Raw genomic sequence first — 18,883 nt, forward strand, 5'->3', positions numbered from 1 at the left:
TGCGCAGCAGCCCCAGTGAGGAGCTTAGACGCGCTCCTTCACCCTCCATGGCTTCTACTGTATTTGTCTATAGCTCCTAATGTTCAATAAGATGCCCCCACCTCCTCCTCCCTCCTTCTCTGCTTAATATGCTCTACTGTCTGCTTGAAAATTCTAACAAACTCTATGATTATAATTGTGTTTATTTTCTTGAATGGGAAGGTAAAAGTCATGAAGTACCGAATTTGTCAGTTGTGTTCAGTGATGATACCAAGTAGACGGGCAAACGCTAGAAGAAGAACCAAGTAGACCTTTTTCAATTCCACCACAGTAACAAGCACTCAGTAAAAGGAAGAAGGGTTTCTTCTGAGATCAACTTTTCTTCTATGATCTTTTAAACAGAAAACCCCGAGCATAAACGACTATCATTTTCAAGTGAAAAACTCACAAGCCTGTTTCCTTTAACATGGTCATTCAGCTACTTTCTCCTGCCCATAAAATAACTTAGAAGAAAATAAAAAAAATCTATGAATTATTCACATATATAATTTTTAGTATTAATAGCTCCTATTAATCTCTTTTATGACTCATGTTATATGCTGAGCAAAAAATATATAAATACAAATATAGGGAGTCGGGTGGTAGCATAGTGGGTTAAGCGCAGGCGGCATGAAGCACAAGGACCGACGTAAGGGTCCTGGTTCAAGCCCCTGGCTCCCCACCTGCAGGGGATTCGCTTCACAAGCAGTGAAGCAGGTCTGTAAGTATCTGTCTTTCTCTTCTCCTGTCTTCCTCTCCTCTCTTGATTTCTCTCTGTCCTATCCAACAACAATGACAGCAATAACAATAAACAAAGGCAACAAAAGGAAATAAAAAAAAATACAAATATAGAAGCAGATAAGAAATGCAATCTCAGGGCCAGGTGGTGGTGCACCTGGTTAAGCGCACACACTACAGTGTGTAAGGACGTGGGTTCAAGGCCTGGTCTCCACCTGCAGGGGGAAAGCTTCACAGTGTGGTGAAGCAAGGCTGCAGGTGTCTCTGTCTCTTTCCCTCTTTATCTCCCCCTCCTCTCTCAATTTATTTATGTCTCGACCCAATAGTAAATAAATAAATGAAATGAAATCTCCAAAAAATCTCCATACTAGAAAGGAAGATTACTACAGACTTGGTAGACATTCTTCTAGGTGTTTTCCAATGCAACTATGGAAATGTGTTTTTACCAGGATGCCACTGCTGGGTAGTCAATCTGTTTTCTCAAAAGTATAAACATTTCCCATATCTGTATCAACAGGCAGGTAAAACGCTCCACTATTTTAATTAGTTTAACACTTTACTGCCTGGATATACCACAGCTGTTTCACCAGGGCCCTTTTAAGTTACAGCCAGTATTTCATGACTATACATCATCAATACATACATATATTGCATGTATGCCTCTATGGTTTGGAAAAATAGTATATAACTTCCATGAGGTACAGTTGCTAGTTTGTTGTTTTCTTACTATACAGTAACTGTCTAGTCTCTAGGTAGCTGTTACCACCTAGAAAGCATACTATAAAAGACTAGTTTAAGTTTTGAATATTTCTTTTATTTATTTTAAAAAGGAGACATTAACAAAACTGTAGGATAGGAGGGGTATAGCTCCACACAATTCCCACCACCAGATCTCCATATCCCATCCCTTTCCCTGATAGCTTTCCTATTCTTTATCCCTCTGGGAGTATGGACCCAAAGTCACTGTGGGATGCAGAAGGTGGAAGGTCTGGCTTCTGTAACTGCTTCCCCGCTGAACATGGGTGTTGACTGGTCGGTCCATATGAATATTTCTTTTCTTTTTTTTTAAATATTTATTTATTCCCTTTTGTTGCCCTTGTTGTTTTATTGTTGTAGTTATTGTTAGAAAGACACCTGCAGATGTGCTTTACTGCTTGTGAAGTGAATCCCCTGCAGGTGGGGAGCTAAGGGCTCAAATTGGGACCTTTAGCCGGTCCTTGCACTTTGCGCCACGTGCGCTTAACCCGCTGCGCTACTGCCCAACTCCCGGCTCTGAATATTTCTTTAAGTCATTATTGTGGATTCTAATGCTAAAAGTAATGCACCTCTCATCATGCAGCATGACCTGCTTTAGGACTCACAAACATAATGCCACTGTTTTTCACCAGATTACTGGTTTCAGAGTGTTTTCTTATTTTTACTGCATTATAGCATACACACAATGTTGCAAAGTAACACCATTTTATTCACTTCAGAGTCATCCATAATGAACTACGACGTATGAACTTTACACCCTAGTACAGTATTGCTATTTTCTAACTGAAGGAATCAGTTAAATATTGAATAGAAATTGATCATCAAGTGGTCTGGGACGTGGCGCAGTGGATAAAGCAGCGGGCTCTCAAGCATGAGGTCCTCAGTTCAGTCCCCAGCAGCACATGGACCAGAGTGATGTCTGGCTCTTTCTCTCTCCTCCTATGTTTCTCATTAATAAATAAATAAAATCTTAAAAAAAAATTGATCTTTATCAAGTAGATTACAAAATTCTACAAAAATTTTCAACTCTCTTTACAGTTATATAGTCCAGTGTGTAAAGCAGCGGAGCAAACTCTAACTGCACAAAGGTAAAAAGCCAAACAAAGCACATGCCACTCAGGAGCCTTTTCCCTTCCTCTGCTGTGAGCACAGAAAACAAGACCCGAGGGAAAAGGCCACTCTGTGACACGAGGAACCGAGCTGCCAAATCAAAATGAAATGAGGACACGGAGTGACAACAGCTTAGCTCTACCTCCTTCCTCAATTTTCCTGGGTGTTTTCAGAAAGTGTATCTCATATGAGTTTATTTTTTTCATTTTTAACCTTTAAACCACACACTACACTGCCACCTAGTTCATTAAAAGTGGTGACTTATGGCCAATAAAAACATACTACACATTCTGCAGAACATGTAACAGTATTTCTGAAACAGTTTCTAGCAAAACTAAACGAGGCAGGAAAATATCCAGTTTTTTTTTTTTTAATTCTAGATTACTCTGCCTTACTGCCCATAAATGATATTTTAAAAGGTTTCTGGTCTAAGTTGGAATGAAAGTTTTCAAAAGGGAGCCATGAGCCCACTTGAGAATGAAGACAGGGAGGGAGAAAGGCCCTGTTCACACCATACAGTCTTAAAAAAAATTAATATTTTTATTATTGGATAGAGACAGAAATTGAGAGGGGGAGGGGAAATAGAGAGAGACAGAGAGACACCTGCAGCCCTGCTTCACCACTTATAAAGTTTCCCCCTGCAGGTGGGGACCAGGGGCTTGAACCCATGTCCTTATGCATACAGTCTTTAATAGGCAGTGCCCTTCTCCCTTTCAATGCATGTCACAGTAGTCACGAGAGTTTTCTCCAGAAAATACTTTGAGGATGGCCCAAAGCTGATGTGGGAGAAGAAAAAAAAAAAAAGCTTCACAAGTGGTAAAGCAGGGCTGCAGGTGTCTGTCTCTCTCCTTCTCCTCTCATCTATATACAATAAATAACAATATTTTAAAAGTATTTATTTACTTTTAATTTTTTAATAATTATTTATTTTTCCCTTTTGTTGCCCTTGTTGCTTTTTTATTGTTGTAGTTATTATTTTTGTTATTGATGTTGTTGTTGTTAGATAGGACAGAGAACTGGAAAGAGGAGGGGAAGACAGAGGGGGAGAGAAAGACACCTGCAGACCACCTGCACTTAACCCACTGCGCTACCGCCTGACTCCCTATTTTTTATTTTTGAGAGAGATGCAGAGAGAACGACAGAGAGAAACACCAGAGTACAGCTCAGCTCTGGCTTATGGTGGTGTGGGGGATTGAACCTGGGACTCTGGAGCCTCAGGCATGAGAATCTCTTTACATAACCATTATGCTATCTACCCCCACCCTAAAAAATATATTTTTTAATATTTATTTATTCCATTTTGTTGCCCTTGTTGTTTCTTTTTATTGTTGTAGTTACTATTGTCGTCGTTGCTGGATAGGACAGAGAGAAATAGAGAGAGGAGGAGAAGACAGAGAGGGGGTGAGGAGAGATCTGCTTCACCACCAGTGAAGTGACTCCCCTGCGGGTGGGGAGCCAGGGGCTCGAACCGGGATTCTTCCGCCGGTCCCTGCGCTTTGCACCATGTGTGCTTACCCCACTGCGCTACCGCCCGACTGCCCCTAAAAATATTTTTAAAAACTTATAAATAGGGATTCAGGCAGTGGGGTAAGCACACGTGGTGCAAATTGCAAGGACCCCGGTTCAAACCCTGGCTCCCCACCTGCAGGGAAGTCACTTCACAGGTGATGAGGCAGGTCTGCAGGTGTCTGTCTTTCTCTCCTCCTCTCTCCATTTCTCTCTGTCCTATCCAACAACGACGACGTCAACAACAATAGCTACAACAACAATAAAAACAAGGGCAACAAAAAGGAAATAAATAAATACTAAAAAAAAAAACTTATAGAATTTCCTGCTTATAAGGTTTGACCTGGCCTCTCAAATGCAGAGCAGAGAGGTGTTTTTTTTTTTTTTAAGGTTATTCGGTAAAAGATTAGACACACACACACATGTTGGAGAAATAACTCATCCTGTAGGGTGCCTGCTTTGCTATGCATGTGACCCAGATTAAAACCCTGGCACCACATGGGAAGGAGACAGCCCTTAGGGAAGCCCCCATGCTGTGGTGGGTCTCCCCTTAGGCTCTATCTCTGAATGGTAATAGTCACGAGGTCCCCGGGCCACAGGGGAGGGGGGGGGGGCAGAAAGCACGTGAACCCAGACACAACTGAAAGTCCACTTCAAGAACTGAGAGCCACAGACAAGCCTTCTATGTCCAGAGAGAAACAGTTTCAGCATCTGCTTTGTTCAGAGATCAAGTCATTTCATGACAACATGAATAACTTTTAAGCTGTTCTATCCACTACGGCACCCCCCAGTCAGAAGTTGGCTTTGAAATCTGTATCTGGAGCCTACAGCACCCCAGTTGTTGAGCTACTGACTTGCACACCCAAAAACCTGAGTTGTATCCCCAACTGCCAATGCCAGAGGATTCTCTGCGCCCGCCCACGAGTTAAATAAATATCTGAAAAATAAGCCCATCCACCCTTCCTCTGATAAGCAGCAGTTTTTAACTTTGGTGACCATTTTTTACAAGTCTGTTTGTTGTGTTTATGTGTATGCTCCTTATGACTGAGGCTAAAAGGTGCAGCTAGCATGCAACCAGGCTAGCCTGCTCCAGGGACCTTGTCAGACCAATGAGTCTTCATCGAAACTGCATCAAAGCCCACCTATATCTCAGAGGACGACTCCATCAACCAAAATGAAGAGGACAAACCAACAGAAAAAGGAAAGACCAACAGTATACTGCCCCAGGAAACCAAGATAACCTCAGGGCCAACTGACATCATGTGGGGCCACAGGCTTCAGTTTGGGTTGCAGTTACTGATAACTCTATGGTGTAGGAGGAAGGCATGGTTTAAAATTTGTGAATGGATGGAATGTTTAGATTCAGTGGGCAAAATCTGGACTGTGACGCCACCTGCGCTGCTATAGGCATGGGTTACATAGAGCCCCACTTGAAGGACCAATGGGTGCTGTCGGTGGTGGTGATGGATACAGTCATCTAACTACTGTACAAAGTCAGACCCTGAGGGGAGCCTCAGTGGATTATTATCTACAAGCACGGCTGGAGTTGTGGCAAACAATGACTATATGCTACTGTCGGACCTGATGAAAGCGCCTACCTCAGATCAAAAGTACCTGCCCCACCTTCTTTCTAGCAAGGGGGCTCTAATACCCAAAAGGTCTGGAGGTGTGGGTATTGCAGCACACCATGGAATTAAAAATTGTTGGAGGTCATGATGTTCCTGCTTCTATTGCTTTTGACTGTGTGTCAAGGTAAATAAAATAAAAATGTTACTATCTACACACACACACACACACACACACGCACACAAAGGAATCGAGAGCTAACACTTCCCCTAATGTCCCTGGATCCTCTTTCAATTTCTCATTGTTTTAATTTTCTAATTTTTTTAAAATAAGCAAACCATACCTAAGTCACTGTAGTCTCTCAGTTACTCCTCAGCAGTACTTCCATTTGGCATACAAAATGGGGCGAGGGTAGACAGCACAGTGGTTATGCCAAGAGGCTCTCATGCCTGAGGCTCCGAAGGCCCAGGTTCAATCCCTTGCACAATCATAAAACAGAGCTGAGCAGTGCTCTGGTTAAAAATAAATAAATAAGGGGGCCAGGTGGTGGCGCACTTGGTTAAGTGCACACACTACAGTGCACAACAACCCAGGTTCAAGCCCCTGTTCCCCCCCACCTGCAGGGGGAAAGCTTCACAAGTGGTGAAGCAGGGCTGCAGGTGTCTCTCTGTCTCTATCCAATAATAAAAATAAATAAAATAAAAAAAAATATATAATCTTGTTCTCAAAAATTATCATCAGAAGGCCAAGGAGAGAGCTCAGTGGTCTAGCACCAGGTCTGCAAGCTGAGGTCCCACTTTTGATGGCTAACACCACCATATGCAAGGGATGAGTACTGCTTAGACCACCCCCTCATCTCTCAAGAAAGGTAAACCTTAAAAAAAAAAGGTAACTTGGTAATGATCAAATGCTTAAAAAAACAGACTTTAGTGATTGATATAGTCTGATGATATCAATGTGAGATATCAAATGCCACCAGTGACACTGATCCCAGGAGGCCACACACTGGCTTCTTGAAGGTCATGAAGATTCTGAAAGAGCTCAGTTGAACTTCATTTTCTTTGAAGCAAATCTTAATTCTTATCAGATGCTCATGGGTAAATAACTCCAAAAGAACTTTATCTGTCATATGGCTAAGTATAAAGTAAATTCTGCATTTAATGCAAGTAATTTTCATAAAGCTTTCCAAGGTATGGGACATACACAATATACACAATGAGGGATAGGATAGAAAAGACAGTAAGGTGGCCCGGGAGGTGGCGCAGTGGAAAAAGCACTGGACTCTCAAGCATGGGGTCCTGAGTCTGATCCCGGCAGCACATGTACGAGAGTGACATCTGGTTCTTTCTCTCCCCTCCTATCTTTCTCATAAATAAAAAAAAGTCTTAAAAAAAAAAAAAAAGACAGGGAGTCGGGAGGTAGCGCAGCAGGTTAAGCGCACGTGGCGCAAAGCATAAGAACCAGTGTAAGGATCCCGGTTCAAGCCCTCGGCTCCCCACCTGCAGGGGAGTCACTTCACAAGTTGTGAAGCAGGTCTGCAGGTGTCTCTCTTTCCTCCTCTCTCCATTTCTCTCTGTCCTATCCAACAACGAACACAGACAACAATAATAACTACAACAATAAAACAACAAGGGCAGCAAAAAGGGAATAAATAAGTAAATAAATAGGAAAAGAGACTTTATTTATTCTTTTAAAGATATATTTATTATGGCAGGGGTAGATAGCATAATGGTTATGCAAAGAGCCTGAAGCTCCCAAGTCGCAGGTCCAATCCCCCACACCACCATAAACCAGAGCTGAGCAGTGCTCTGGTTAAAAAAAAAAAAAAAAAAAAAAAAGTGTGTGTGTGTATATATATGAAAGACAGAAAAGGAGCGAAAACCAGAGTTTCATCAGGGATTGAACTCAGTAGCTCAAACATGTGTCATCAGGGATTGAACTCAGTAGCTCAAACACGAGAGTCCAATGCTTTTATCCACTTCACCACCGCTCAGGCCACAAGACCTTATTTCCAAACACTTCCCTCTTCTAGAAGGCAATGAACTACTGGAGTAAATATGTGATTCACATCTAATACTCAGGTCAATACATACGTTCTTGCCAAAAAAAGACAGGATCAGTTGTCAATCCCTGTTGATGGGCACACTTCCCTGTGATTATTACTAGGATCTAAGACCCTGAAACCACGTACACAAGGAAATCCCAATACATGAAAATGAAAATTTTAAAAATTTATTTTACTTATTTATTCCCTTTTGTTGCCCCTTTTTTATTGTTGTAGTTATTATTGTTGTTGTTACTGATGTCGTCATTGTTGGATAGGTCAGAGAGAAATGGAGAGAGGAGGGGAAGACAGAGAGGGGGAGAGAAAGACAGACACCTGCAGACCTGCTTCACCGCCTGTGAAGTGACTCCCCTGCAGGTGGGGATGAAAATGAAATTCTAAGTCATGGGATCTGCAGAACACAACACCTGGAAACAACACCTGACAGCAACTCCAAGCAGAAAAGTTGCCTAATTTCCAATAGTGGCAGGAAATGGATATATACAAATAAAGGCACTAACTGCTTCCCCAGGCTCTGTACATTCCAAAAAGCACCAGTGTCTGAACCATGCCACTTGCCAGCCCCAGGAACACTCATTTTCAGTATTCACCCAAGCGCATCCCTACCAATTGCACGAACCCTCAGGCACGAACCCTCAGAAAAGACTGGCTAAGAATCTACTGGGGTCCTCTCTGGTCGCTTGACCACTAGTAATTGGCACTACTGGCCTAGTGGTTAGTGACTACACGCTTATTAATTCTAAGACGACCAAAGGAGGGGTTGGCAGGTTGGTCTTATTTTAGAGGACAGGTAGACTCGTAACAGTCAAAAACAAGAGGCAAAAAGTCCATTCGATGAAATTCCAGTCCTTGTGTGTCCTTCCAAAGAAAAGGCTTCACGAGGGCAGAGGGGGCCTTCAGCTTTATCCCCAGCTCCTTCTTCAATGTGAGGCGCGGAGTGGCAGAGCAACGCTTCAGGTGAGTGTGCTCAGTCCTGTGGGCGCGGAGTGGCAGAGCAACGCTTCAGGTGAGTGTGCTCAGTCCTGTGTCAGCACCTGTCTGAGCGCACACGGGTGTTGGCGGGCCGGCTCGGGAACCCAGCTCCGCTGCTCTATTCGACCTACAGCTTTCTATTATACACTGGACTGTCCTTGTGATTTGACCACGGGACCTCGCCTGGCCAAACAGAACCACTCAAGTGTCCTTGAAAAGCAAAGGGGGGGGGGGATGGTGCACCCGATTCGGTGCACCTGTTTACAGAGCACCCAGGACCTGGGTTCAAGCACCGGATCCCCACCTGCAGGGGGGAAAACTTCACAAGTGGTGAAGCTACTCTGCAGGTGTCTCTCTTCATCCAATAAATAAATATAGTAAAAAAAAAAAAAAATTGGCGTATGCACCAAAGTAAAAGACTCTGGGGTGGAGGAAAGGGGAGAAGAATACAGATCCAAGAAGGATGACAGAGGACCTAGTGGGGGTTGTATTGTTATATGAAAAACTGGGAAATGTTATGCATGTGCAAACTACTGTATTTACTGTCGAATGTAAAACATTAATTCCCCAATAAAGAAATAAAAAAAGAAAAAGAAAAAGGCAAACTCAGGGGAGCTAAAAATCCGAAGGCGACTATACCTACTTCCTGGCAGTATAATGTCCACTTTCCTTTAAGGAAACTTTCTTTTCTCTGTCCAGAGTTTCTGTTGCTTATAATGTCTCTCTCTGTCACGTTCGAAAAAGCCGAAAAGAAAAACCCAAACAGAAGGAGCTTTCGGTGACAAACCCTGTGGAGCCCAAGCCAGGCCCGCGAGGTTCCCGGGACACCCGGCGGGAGATCCGGCGACCAGGAAGCGGCGGGGCCCGGGGCGTCCACTTCCCGCTTCCCCGGGACCCAGCCGAGACACCGGCGCGAGTCACCTCTACGTTGCGGGGACGGCCAGTCGCGGCCGGTGACCCGGGCGCAGGACCCGCTTTCCAGGAAGCGGAGGTCGCGCCCGGAGCCCAGGCGACAGCCAGCACCCGTCCCCCGCCCCCCCACCCCGGGACCCCCGCCAGCCGCGCGGCCCCGCGCCCCGACCTACCCAGCCGCCCCGGACGCGGGGCTCGGGCGGACCGACGCCGCTAGTCGCCGCGCTCACCGAGCTGCCGCCCGCGGCCTGCGCGCCCGCGCGCTTCTCCGGCATGGCTCCCGGCCCGGGCTCCGCCGCCGCCGCCTGGTGCTCTGGCTTCCGCGGCGGTTGCGCGCTCATGCCGCGGGCATCCCCGCGCCCGCTCCGAGAGCCCCCGGACGACGGCGACGCCGCGGAGGCGGCGGCGGGACCCGCGTTCTCATGGACTCCGCGGCCCGCGGCGGCCTGCGGGTCAGGCGGCGGCTCCAGCAGCGACGCCGAAAGCTGGGAGGGAAGAGACGCGGGGAGCGAGACGGCGGCTGGACCGTGCGACTGCTGCGGCGTCCGAGCGGTCCGGGCACCAGCGACGCCCCGCCCCGTGCCGCGGCTCCCGCCTCGAGCTCCCGGCGCGCACCGACGCCGGCTGCAACCCGAACCTCCAAGGACTCCGCCCTCTCCGGGCCCCGCCCTCGCGTCGCGTCGCGTCGCAGGATCTGGAGGCCGCAGCGCGCCGGAAATACGTCATCTTAGAAGGTCAGGTCTGCGGATGGCGCACCTTGAAAAGCTGCTGTTGTTTTTAACTATTTATTTATTTATTCCCTTTTGTAGGCCTTGTTTTATTGTTGTAGTTATTACTGTTGTTGTCAGTGTTGGATTAGACAGAGAGAAATGGAGAGAGGAGGAGAAGACAGAGGGGGAGAGAAAGACAGACACCTGCAGACCTGCTTCACCGCCTGTGAAGCGACTTCCCTGCAGGTGGGGAGCCGGGGGCTCGAACCGGGATCCTTACGCTGGTCCCTGCGCTTTGCGCCACGTGCGCTTAACCCGCTGTGCTACCGCCTGACTCCCAAAGCTGTTGTTTTGATGCTAACAGTCGCAGGTTCCTGATACCCGGAGAAGCTAAACAGATGTGCACATTCAGACCAGAAGAGAGAATCTTCCAGTTTGGGGTCAACCTTTTTTTTTTTTAATTTATTTATAAAAAGGAAACATTGACTAAACCATAGAATAAGAGGGGTACAACTCCACACAGTCCCCACCACCAGAACTCCGCATTCCCTCCCCTCCCCTGATAGGGTTCCTGTTCCTCTTCCTCTTCCTCTTCCTGAGTCAACCTTTTAGCCTTTTGCTTTCAGAGGAAAGGCCACAGCACTGTCACTCCACTGTTACTGAAGCTTTCCTCTGTGCTGTTGATGGCATTCCCGTATAGTGCCAGGGGCTCAACCCTAGGTCCTCATGCATGGCAAACTACTTACTCTGCTGGAGAGCTATCTTCTGCCCTATAAAAGTGACTTTAAAAGATGAGTTGTGGTCGGGGAGGTGGCGCAATGGATAAAGCAGCAGACTCTTTAAGCGTGAGCTCCTGAGTTCAGTCCCCGGCAGCACATGTACCAGAGTGATGTCTGGCTTTTTTTTCTCTCCTCCTATGTTTCTCATTAATAAATAAAATCTTTAAAAAAAAAAAAAAGAAAGATGAGTTGTTTATTGGACTATGTTAACAGTCATGCTTTAGGAATTAAATAGACTACTAACCATACCTTCTAATTAATTCTGTAGTAGCTAAGATCAAAGACCTAGGATTCTATATCATGTAATTTATGGTCCTAGGCTCTATAATGGCCTAATGGTGAGTGAATAATGGCACTCACTGCAAGATGTATGTGTTATTTTGTCTTATCTAGGAGCTGTTTAAACGTATATCTGTCATTTGGATTCATAATATTAAGAACTCTTCTCAATGTTAAAGAGGTGTGCAAAAAAAAAAAGTCTTAGGGAGTTGGGCGGTAGCGCAGCGGGTTAAGCTTATGTGGCGCAAAGTGCAATGACTGGCGTAAGGATCCCGGTTTGAGCCCCCAGCTGCAGGGGAGTCGCTTCACAAGCGGTGAAGCAGGTCTGCAGGTGTCTTTCTCTCCCCTTCTCTGTCTTCCCCTCCTCTCTTCATTTCTCTTTGTCCTATTCAACAACAATGACATCAATAACAACAACAACAATAACTACAATAATAAAGCAACCAGGGAAATAAAAGGGAATAAAGAAATTTTTAAAAAGTCTTCCTAGTAGGGAATGATTTTGTTTAATAATAACAAAAATAAAATGTGTTCTTGTTGCCCAATATTCTCAAGATTTCTCAAGTTGTAACTTCCTAATGAGAATCATCAGTTTTCTAGAAGAGAATATATTTAGCTGCGCTTCTCGAACTTACTTGGACACATTTTTAATATTGAAAACTGGTTAATAGTGTATATTTATAGGACACAATTTAGGAAATACTGTTTTATCTTTAGTGCTTTTGAAGATATTCATAAAACACTAGCATTTAAAAGGATTATAAAATAATAGTATTTTTCTGAGAATTAATAGGAAGTATTTCCACTAGCAGTGGTTAGCTCTAGAATTAAAGATATTTTAAATATACATCTCTGATTTTTGTTATGACCATGCAATAGAATGCTTTTATAGGGGTGGGAGTAGATAGCATAATGGTTATGCAAAGAGACTCTCATGCCTGAGACTGCAGCCTCAGGTTCAGTCCCCTGTACCACCATAAGCCAGAACTGAGCAGTACTCTGGTTAAAAAAAAACTTTTATAACTAGAGAAAGATAACAGATACTTTTTTTCAATAAAAAATGTAATAAATGACAGGCTTCTTGTTAGTTTCTCACTGTTACATGGCAAATGACCACAAAGTGGCTGACATCAGCACAACTGTTATCTCAATGTCTATGGTATGTTTTAACAGGGTTCTCTGCTGAGGGTCATAAAAATTAATGAAGATGTTAATTGATTAATCACGTACTTCTCTGGAACTAAGTAAAGGTCTACTTTCATGTCTTGGAAGACATAAATATTTATAGATACATACAGGAAAACAACAATTCAAAATAATTACGAGCCTCTAGGATGCAATTTTCTAGTTTTTAATGTAGTTTTTCTAGTTCTTACGCTAGCTGGAATTGTTAGTTGTGGTTTATGTAAATTAGAAGTCTATTATAAAAAGCCTACAGGGGCCAAGAGAGCTCATCTAGTGTAGCGTGTGTCTTATCATATTTGTGGACCTGGGTTTGAGCCTCTGGCAGCACCTTTATAGGGGGAGACATCCTGAGTGGTGGAACAATACTGTGGTGTCTCTCCTCTCTCTGTTTCTCTCCCTCACTGTCATCTTCTTAAACTAGTTTGCTAGGAGTGGTAGGGATCATGCAGGTGCAAAGCCCTTGTAATAAGCCTGGAGGCAAAAAGCAAAGAAAAAGCCCCTGTAGGGACTCCCAGCTAGCCCACACGATAGGACATACACCTTACCATGTAAGTGGCATGGGTCTGAGCCTCAGCACCAGGTAGGAATGCCACAGCACCATGGACTTTTCCCATGCTGTGGTGGCTGACATCTCCCTCTCTCTCTCTCTCTCTCTCTCTCTCTCTCTCTCTCTCTCCCATAACACTGCTCTCAGGTCTGGCTTAATGTGGTGGGTGTGGGAGGTTGAACATGGGACTTTGGAGTGTCCAGCAGGAGAGTTTTTGTGTAACCTTTATGCTATCTCCCCCACCCTCTTTCCCTCTATCTCTATATCTAAAATAAGAAAAGAATAAAAGCTAATCTGGGAGTGATGAAATCATATACATACAAAGTCTTGGTGTTGTAAACAAGACCAAAACCAGGCCAAAACAATTTACAGTTCTTTTTTCCTTTCTTTTAAAAAAATATTTAGTATTTACTTATTCCCTTTTGTTGGCCTTGTTGTTTTTTATTGTTGTAATTATTATTGTTGTTGTTATTGATGCTGTTGTTGTTGGATAGGACAGAGAGAAATGGAGAGAGGAGGGGAAGACAGAGAGGGAGAGAGAAAGATAGAAACCTGCACACCTGCTTCACCGCTTGTGAGGCAACTCCCCTGCAGGTGGGGAGCCGGGGGCTTGAACCGTCATTCTTAATGGGGGTCCTTGCACTTTGCACCACCTGCACTTAACCCGCTGTGCTATTGCCTGACTCCCACTTATTTCCTTCCCTTCCCTTCCCTTCCCCTTCCCCTTCCCCTTCCCCTTCCCCTTCCCCTTCCCCTTCCCCCTCCTTCTCCTTCTCCTTCTCCTTCTCCTTCTCCTTCTCCTTCTCCTTCTCCTTCTCCTTCTCCTTCTCCTTCTCCTTCTCCTTCTCCTTCTCCTTCTTCTTCTTCTTCACCAGAGCACTGCTCTGCTCTGGTTTATGATGGTGGTGGAGGTGTATCTGTGTGGTGGAGGGGGACCGAACCTGGGACTTTGGAGCCTTGGCACAAAGTCTCTTTCCAGAACCATTTTGCTTTCTATTGTCACACCAGTTCTTCCTCAAGTTAAAAAAAAAGAGAGAGAGAGAGAAGGAAGTTGTAGTATGTAATAGTTGAAAACCCAACTTGATCTGGGGTTGGTTTCACAATTTATTAGTTGTGTAACCTTAAGAAAGTTATTTCAGTGGTCTGGGAGGTGGCACAGTGATAAAGCTTTGGACTCTCAAGCATGAGGTCCCAAGTTCGATCCCCAGCAGCACATGTGCCAGAGTGATGTCTGGTTCTTTCTTTCTCCTATATTTCTCATAAATAAATAAAATCTTAAAAAATTAATAAAATAAAAAAGAAAGTTATTTCAATCTCCCTAACACTTTCTTCACACTTTTTGAATATTAATAACCAGCCTGTATTATTTATTTATAGAAATAATATTTTGTAACATGTAGAAATGATCAACTAAGAACATTAATTTAAATAGTTAATATAAAACTCACAGCAGTGTAGCTCTCCAAGTGCTGACAACTATTTTCTTTATTTCTGGATATTCTCTCTCCGCTCAGTGGCTGTGGAAAAAGTTTAGTAACATTTGAAAATGTTACATACATACTTTGAAGAAGTCTGTGACTTTTTTTTTACTTCTCTAAAATGCTAGTTATACGGAGGACTTCATTGTTGAAATATTCTTGGATTTTGCTCTGTGCTGTATTGTATATGAATGGATAGACTGTATTTATTCATATGTTTAAATTTAAGTATAAAACAGTTTTTAAAAATTATTTCATTTGTTTTATTTTAAGGAGGAAAATACAGAGAGATACAGAGAGGAAGAAAGATACTAGAACATTGCTCACCTTTAGCATGGTAGTGTGAGAGATTGAACCTGTGACTTGGAGCTTCAGTCATGAAAGTCTTTTTTTTTTAAAAATATTTTATTTATTAATTAATTAGAAACATTAAGAGGAGAGATAGAAAGAACCAGACATCACTCTGGTACATGTGCTGCCAGGGATTGGACTCAAGACATCATGGTTGAGAATCCAATGCTTTGTCTACTGCGCCACCTCCCGGACCACAGAAAGTCTTTTTATTTTATTGTATAGGACAGAGAGAAATTGAGAGAGGAGGGGAAGATAGAGAGGGGGAGTGAAAGACACCTGCAGACCTGCTTCATCATTCATGAAGTGACCCCCCCTGCTAGTGGAGAGCTGTGGGGCTCGAACCAGGATCCTTGCATGGGTCTTTGCCCTTCATACTGTGAGTGCTTAACAGGGTGCACCATGACCTGGCCCTTTCTCCCTCTCTGTCTACCTCCTTCCCTCTCAATTTCTTTGTCTCTAACCAATAAACTAAAATAAAGAAAAAAGAAAAACAGAAAGTAAAAGTAACTGTATTGTGAAACCAAAGGGTACCTAAATTGAAACTGGAGTTGGGAAGCTCTATAGAAGAAGCTCTCACACATTATCACTAGCCATTATTTCCATATACTCTCCTTCATTTGTATTCCCTGACAGGAAAGAATCCAACCTTATACTTCAGAACAGGAAGTTCGCTACAAGAGAAAGTTTGTTCTCTTCAGACAACAAGTCCACCAGTGAGACTGCTGCAACCCAGTCAAAAGGAAACCATCACTGTGCATTTCTTTTTGCATTAAGATACCACTTTATTTTTTATTTAATTAAAAAAGGAGTTATTAACAAAACCGTAGGATAGGTGAGGTACAACTCCAAACAATTCCCACCACCAGATCTCTACATCCCCTCCCCTCCCCTGATAACTTCCCTATTCTTTATCCCTCTGGGAGTATGGACCCAAGGTCATTGTGGGATGCAGAAGGTGGAAGGTCTGGCTTCTGTAATTGCTTCCCCACTGAACATGGGCATTGACTGGTTGATCCATATTCCCAGTCTGCCTCTCTCTTTCCCTAGTAGGGTGGGTTTCTGGGGAAGCGGAGCTCCAGGACACATTGGTGGGGTTCTCTGTCCAGGGAAGTCTGGTTGGCATCATGGTAGCATCTGGAACCTGGTGGCTGAAAAGAGAGTTAACATACAAAGCCAAACAAATCGTTGAACTTATCGCACCAAAGTAAAAGACTCTGGGGTGGGGGTGGATGGGTGGGGAGAATACAGGTCCAAGAAGGATGACAGAAGACCTAGTGGGGGTTGTATTGTTACATGGGAAATGGGGGAATGTTATGCATGTACAAACTATTGTATTTACTGTTGAATGTAAAACATTAATTCCCCAATAAAGAAAAAAATAGTTGAATAATTATGGACCTAAAGGCTGGAATAGTGCAGATGAAGTGTTGTGGGGGTACTCACTGCAGACTGTTGTGTACTTTTGCTTTCAGGTATATATTTTGCCCTAGTTTATGGATACATGTGAACATATGCTTTATCTCAGGGGACCTGGTCTATATCTAGGTTTTGGGACTTTGTTGGGAAGTGAACCACTTGGATTAGAGAATACTATGAAAGGAAAGGTCTCACCCGATTAATGAAGCTGAAGGGTTGTCATTCCACACCTGAAGTCTCTGGTCACAGTCTGAAGTGAAGCATGTTGAGGTAGCACTTGTTGCGTTGATTAGGTTGTGATCCGCGGATGCAATATTATTTGATATGAAATGAGAGCAGCATGCAGAAAAATGCGCCCAACCCTGAGGCTCCAGGACTGGGGGAAATATAGACTCTATAATGGAAATCTGAGGTTCCTGCTGTCTTAGGGTTCAGGAGACAATGGATAGTTATTGTTATCATCACATTATTTGGTAATTGGGTTAACTTTGAAAAGTCCTTTTGTTAGTATTTGCTGTATAATACCCAACATCTTGTATATAGCTGTGCTACTGGTTGCTTCTGTTCTCCCTGGTCTAGGCTTTTGAGAGAGTTAATATATCAAAGAACTGGAAGTAATTAGGCGATATAGTAAGGTGTCAGGCTACAAAATCAATGTACAAAAATCAGTGGCATTTCTTTATGCAAACACTAAATCTGAAGAAGAAGACATCCAGAAATCACTCCCATTCACTGTTGCAGCAAAATCAATATAATACCTAGGAATAAAGCTGACTAAAGAAATGAAAGACTTGTGTACTGAAAACTATGAGTCACTATTCAAGGAAATAGAAACTGATACCAAGAAATGGAAAGACACCCCATGCTCACGGATTGGAAGAATAAATATCATCAAAATGAATATTCTCCCCAGAGCCATATACAAATTTAATATGATACCCATCAAAGTTCCACCAAGCTTCTTTAAGAGAATAGAACAAAAACTACAATCATTTATCTGGAACCAGAAAACACCTAGAAGTGCCAAAAACCATCTTGAGGAAAAGAAACAGAAATGGAGGCATCACACTTCCAGACTTCAAACTATATGATAAGGCCATCACTCTGTATTCTTCTCCAGTGCACTTCAGTTTATACCAGCTCCTCCTGAGGCAACCCTTCCATCAGAAATGCAAATTCTACAGCTTTGCTCTCAGGTTTCACATAACCTGAATTTCCTGAATTGCATTGCCTGCATCCATTCCTGAATAAACTTATTTTGTTGGAAAATACACTGCATATTCTCCTTTGAAGCTTATGGTACTTGGAAGTGAAGTAGGGCTCCACCACCAGTGTAAACCTTTCTTTCTTTTTCAACTTATAAGAAATATTTTATTTATTTTTTAATACTTTTTATTTATAAGAAGGAAACACTGACAAAAACCAGAGGATAAGAGAGGTACAACTTCACACAGTTCCCACCGCCAGAACTCCGTATCCCATCCCCTCCCCCGATAGCTTTCCTATTCTTTATCCCTCTGGGAGTATGGACCCAGGGTCATTATGGGGTGCAGAAGGTGGAAGGTCTGGCTTCTGTAATTGCTTCCCCGCTGAACATGGGCATTGACAGATGGATCCATACTCCCAGCTTGTCTCTTTCTTTCCCTGCTGGGGCGGGGCTCTGGGGAAGCAAAGCTCCAGGACATATTGGTGGGGTCGTCTGCCCAGGGAAAACCTTACTTTCTTTTCAAATTTTTAAATTAGTGATTTAATAATGACCGACAAGATTTTGGAATGAGAGGGGTACAATTCCACACAATTCCTACCACCAGAGTTCTGTGTCCCATTCCCTCCATTGGAAATTGTGTGTCCCATCCCCTTCATCCCATTCTTTATCCCTCTGGGAGTATGAACCAAAGATCTTTATGTGGTGCAGAAGGTGGGAGTTCTGGCTTCTGTAATTGTTTCTCTGCTGGACATGGGCATTGAAAGGGGGATCCACACCCTCAGCATGTTTCTATCTTTCCCTAGAGGGCAGGGCTCTGGAGAGGTGGGGTTCCAGGACACATTGGTGAGGTGTCTCCACTCTTCACCACCTTCCCCTCAACTTTCCCTTATAGACATATACTTGCCCCAAATCACATGTTCACATACCTATACAGATTTTTTAGTCTATTTTCTGGGAAACTCCTAAAAAAAAAAAAAGGCATTTGAAGGCTGGAGAAAACCATTGTCTGTAGCGTGTATATATATATATATTTTTTTTTTTGATATTTATTCCCTTTTGTTGCTCTTGTTGTTTTATTGTTGTAGTTATTATTGTTGTTATTGATGTCGTCATTGTTGGATAGGACAGAGAGAAATTGAGAGAGGAGGGGAAGATAGAGAGGGGGAGAGAAAGATAGACACCTGCAGACCTGCTTCACCTCTTGTGAAATGACCCCCCTGAAGGTGGGGAGCCAGGGGCTCGAACCAGGATCCTTGAGCCAATCCTTGCGCTTTGCGCCACCTGC

The 18,883-nt window shown here is 43.6% G+C and overlaps 2 protein-coding genes across 3 annotated transcripts in view; one reads left to right on the forward strand and one right to left on the reverse strand.

The window, feature by feature from the left end:
- Positions 1-10,006, reverse strand: part of MFSD14B (major facilitator superfamily domain containing 14B) — a 41,539-nt gene extending 31,533 nt beyond the window's left edge. The window contains exon 1 of one of the 2 annotated variants that reach the window (XM_060200599.1): positions 9,874-10,006. In XM_060200599.1, coding sequence (XP_060056582.1) covers positions 9,874-9,984 — 111 coding nt within the window. In that variant the 5' untranslated portion in view covers positions 9,985-10,006. Of the gene's footprint in view, positions 1-9,816 lie in introns of both variants that reach the window. The other variant, XM_060200598.1, reaches the window with a different exon arrangement.
- Positions 9,983-17,179, forward strand: LOC132540943 (potassium/sodium hyperpolarization-activated cyclic nucleotide-gated channel 4-like). Its single transcript, XM_060200600.1, has 2 exons — positions 9,983-10,377; positions 15,609-17,179. The coding sequence occupies exons 1-2, from the start codon at positions 9,983-9,985 to the stop codon at positions 15,805-15,807; spliced, it is 594 nt and encodes a 197-aa protein (XP_060056583.1). The 3' UTR covers positions 15,808-17,179.
- Positions 17,180-18,883: the final 1,704 nt, after the last annotated feature.

This window comes from Erinaceus europaeus, chromosome 10 (assembly GCF_950295315.1).
Source record: "Erinaceus europaeus chromosome 10, mEriEur2.1, whole genome shotgun sequence".
NCBI lineage: Eukaryota > Metazoa > Chordata > Mammalia > Eulipotyphla > Erinaceidae > Erinaceus > Erinaceus europaeus.

What these genes read in the sequence shown, in the direction of transcription:
- LOC132540943 (XM_060200600.1), top strand. Translation starts at nt 9,983, where the DNA reads ATGCCGCGGGCATCCCCGCGCCCGCTCCGAGAGCCCCCGGACGACGGC. An exon ending in GAAATACGTCATCTTAGAAG is followed by an intron (nt 10,378 to 15,608) that starts GTCAGGTCTGCG and finishes ATTCCCTGACAG; the next exon opens with GAAAGAATCCAACCTTATAC.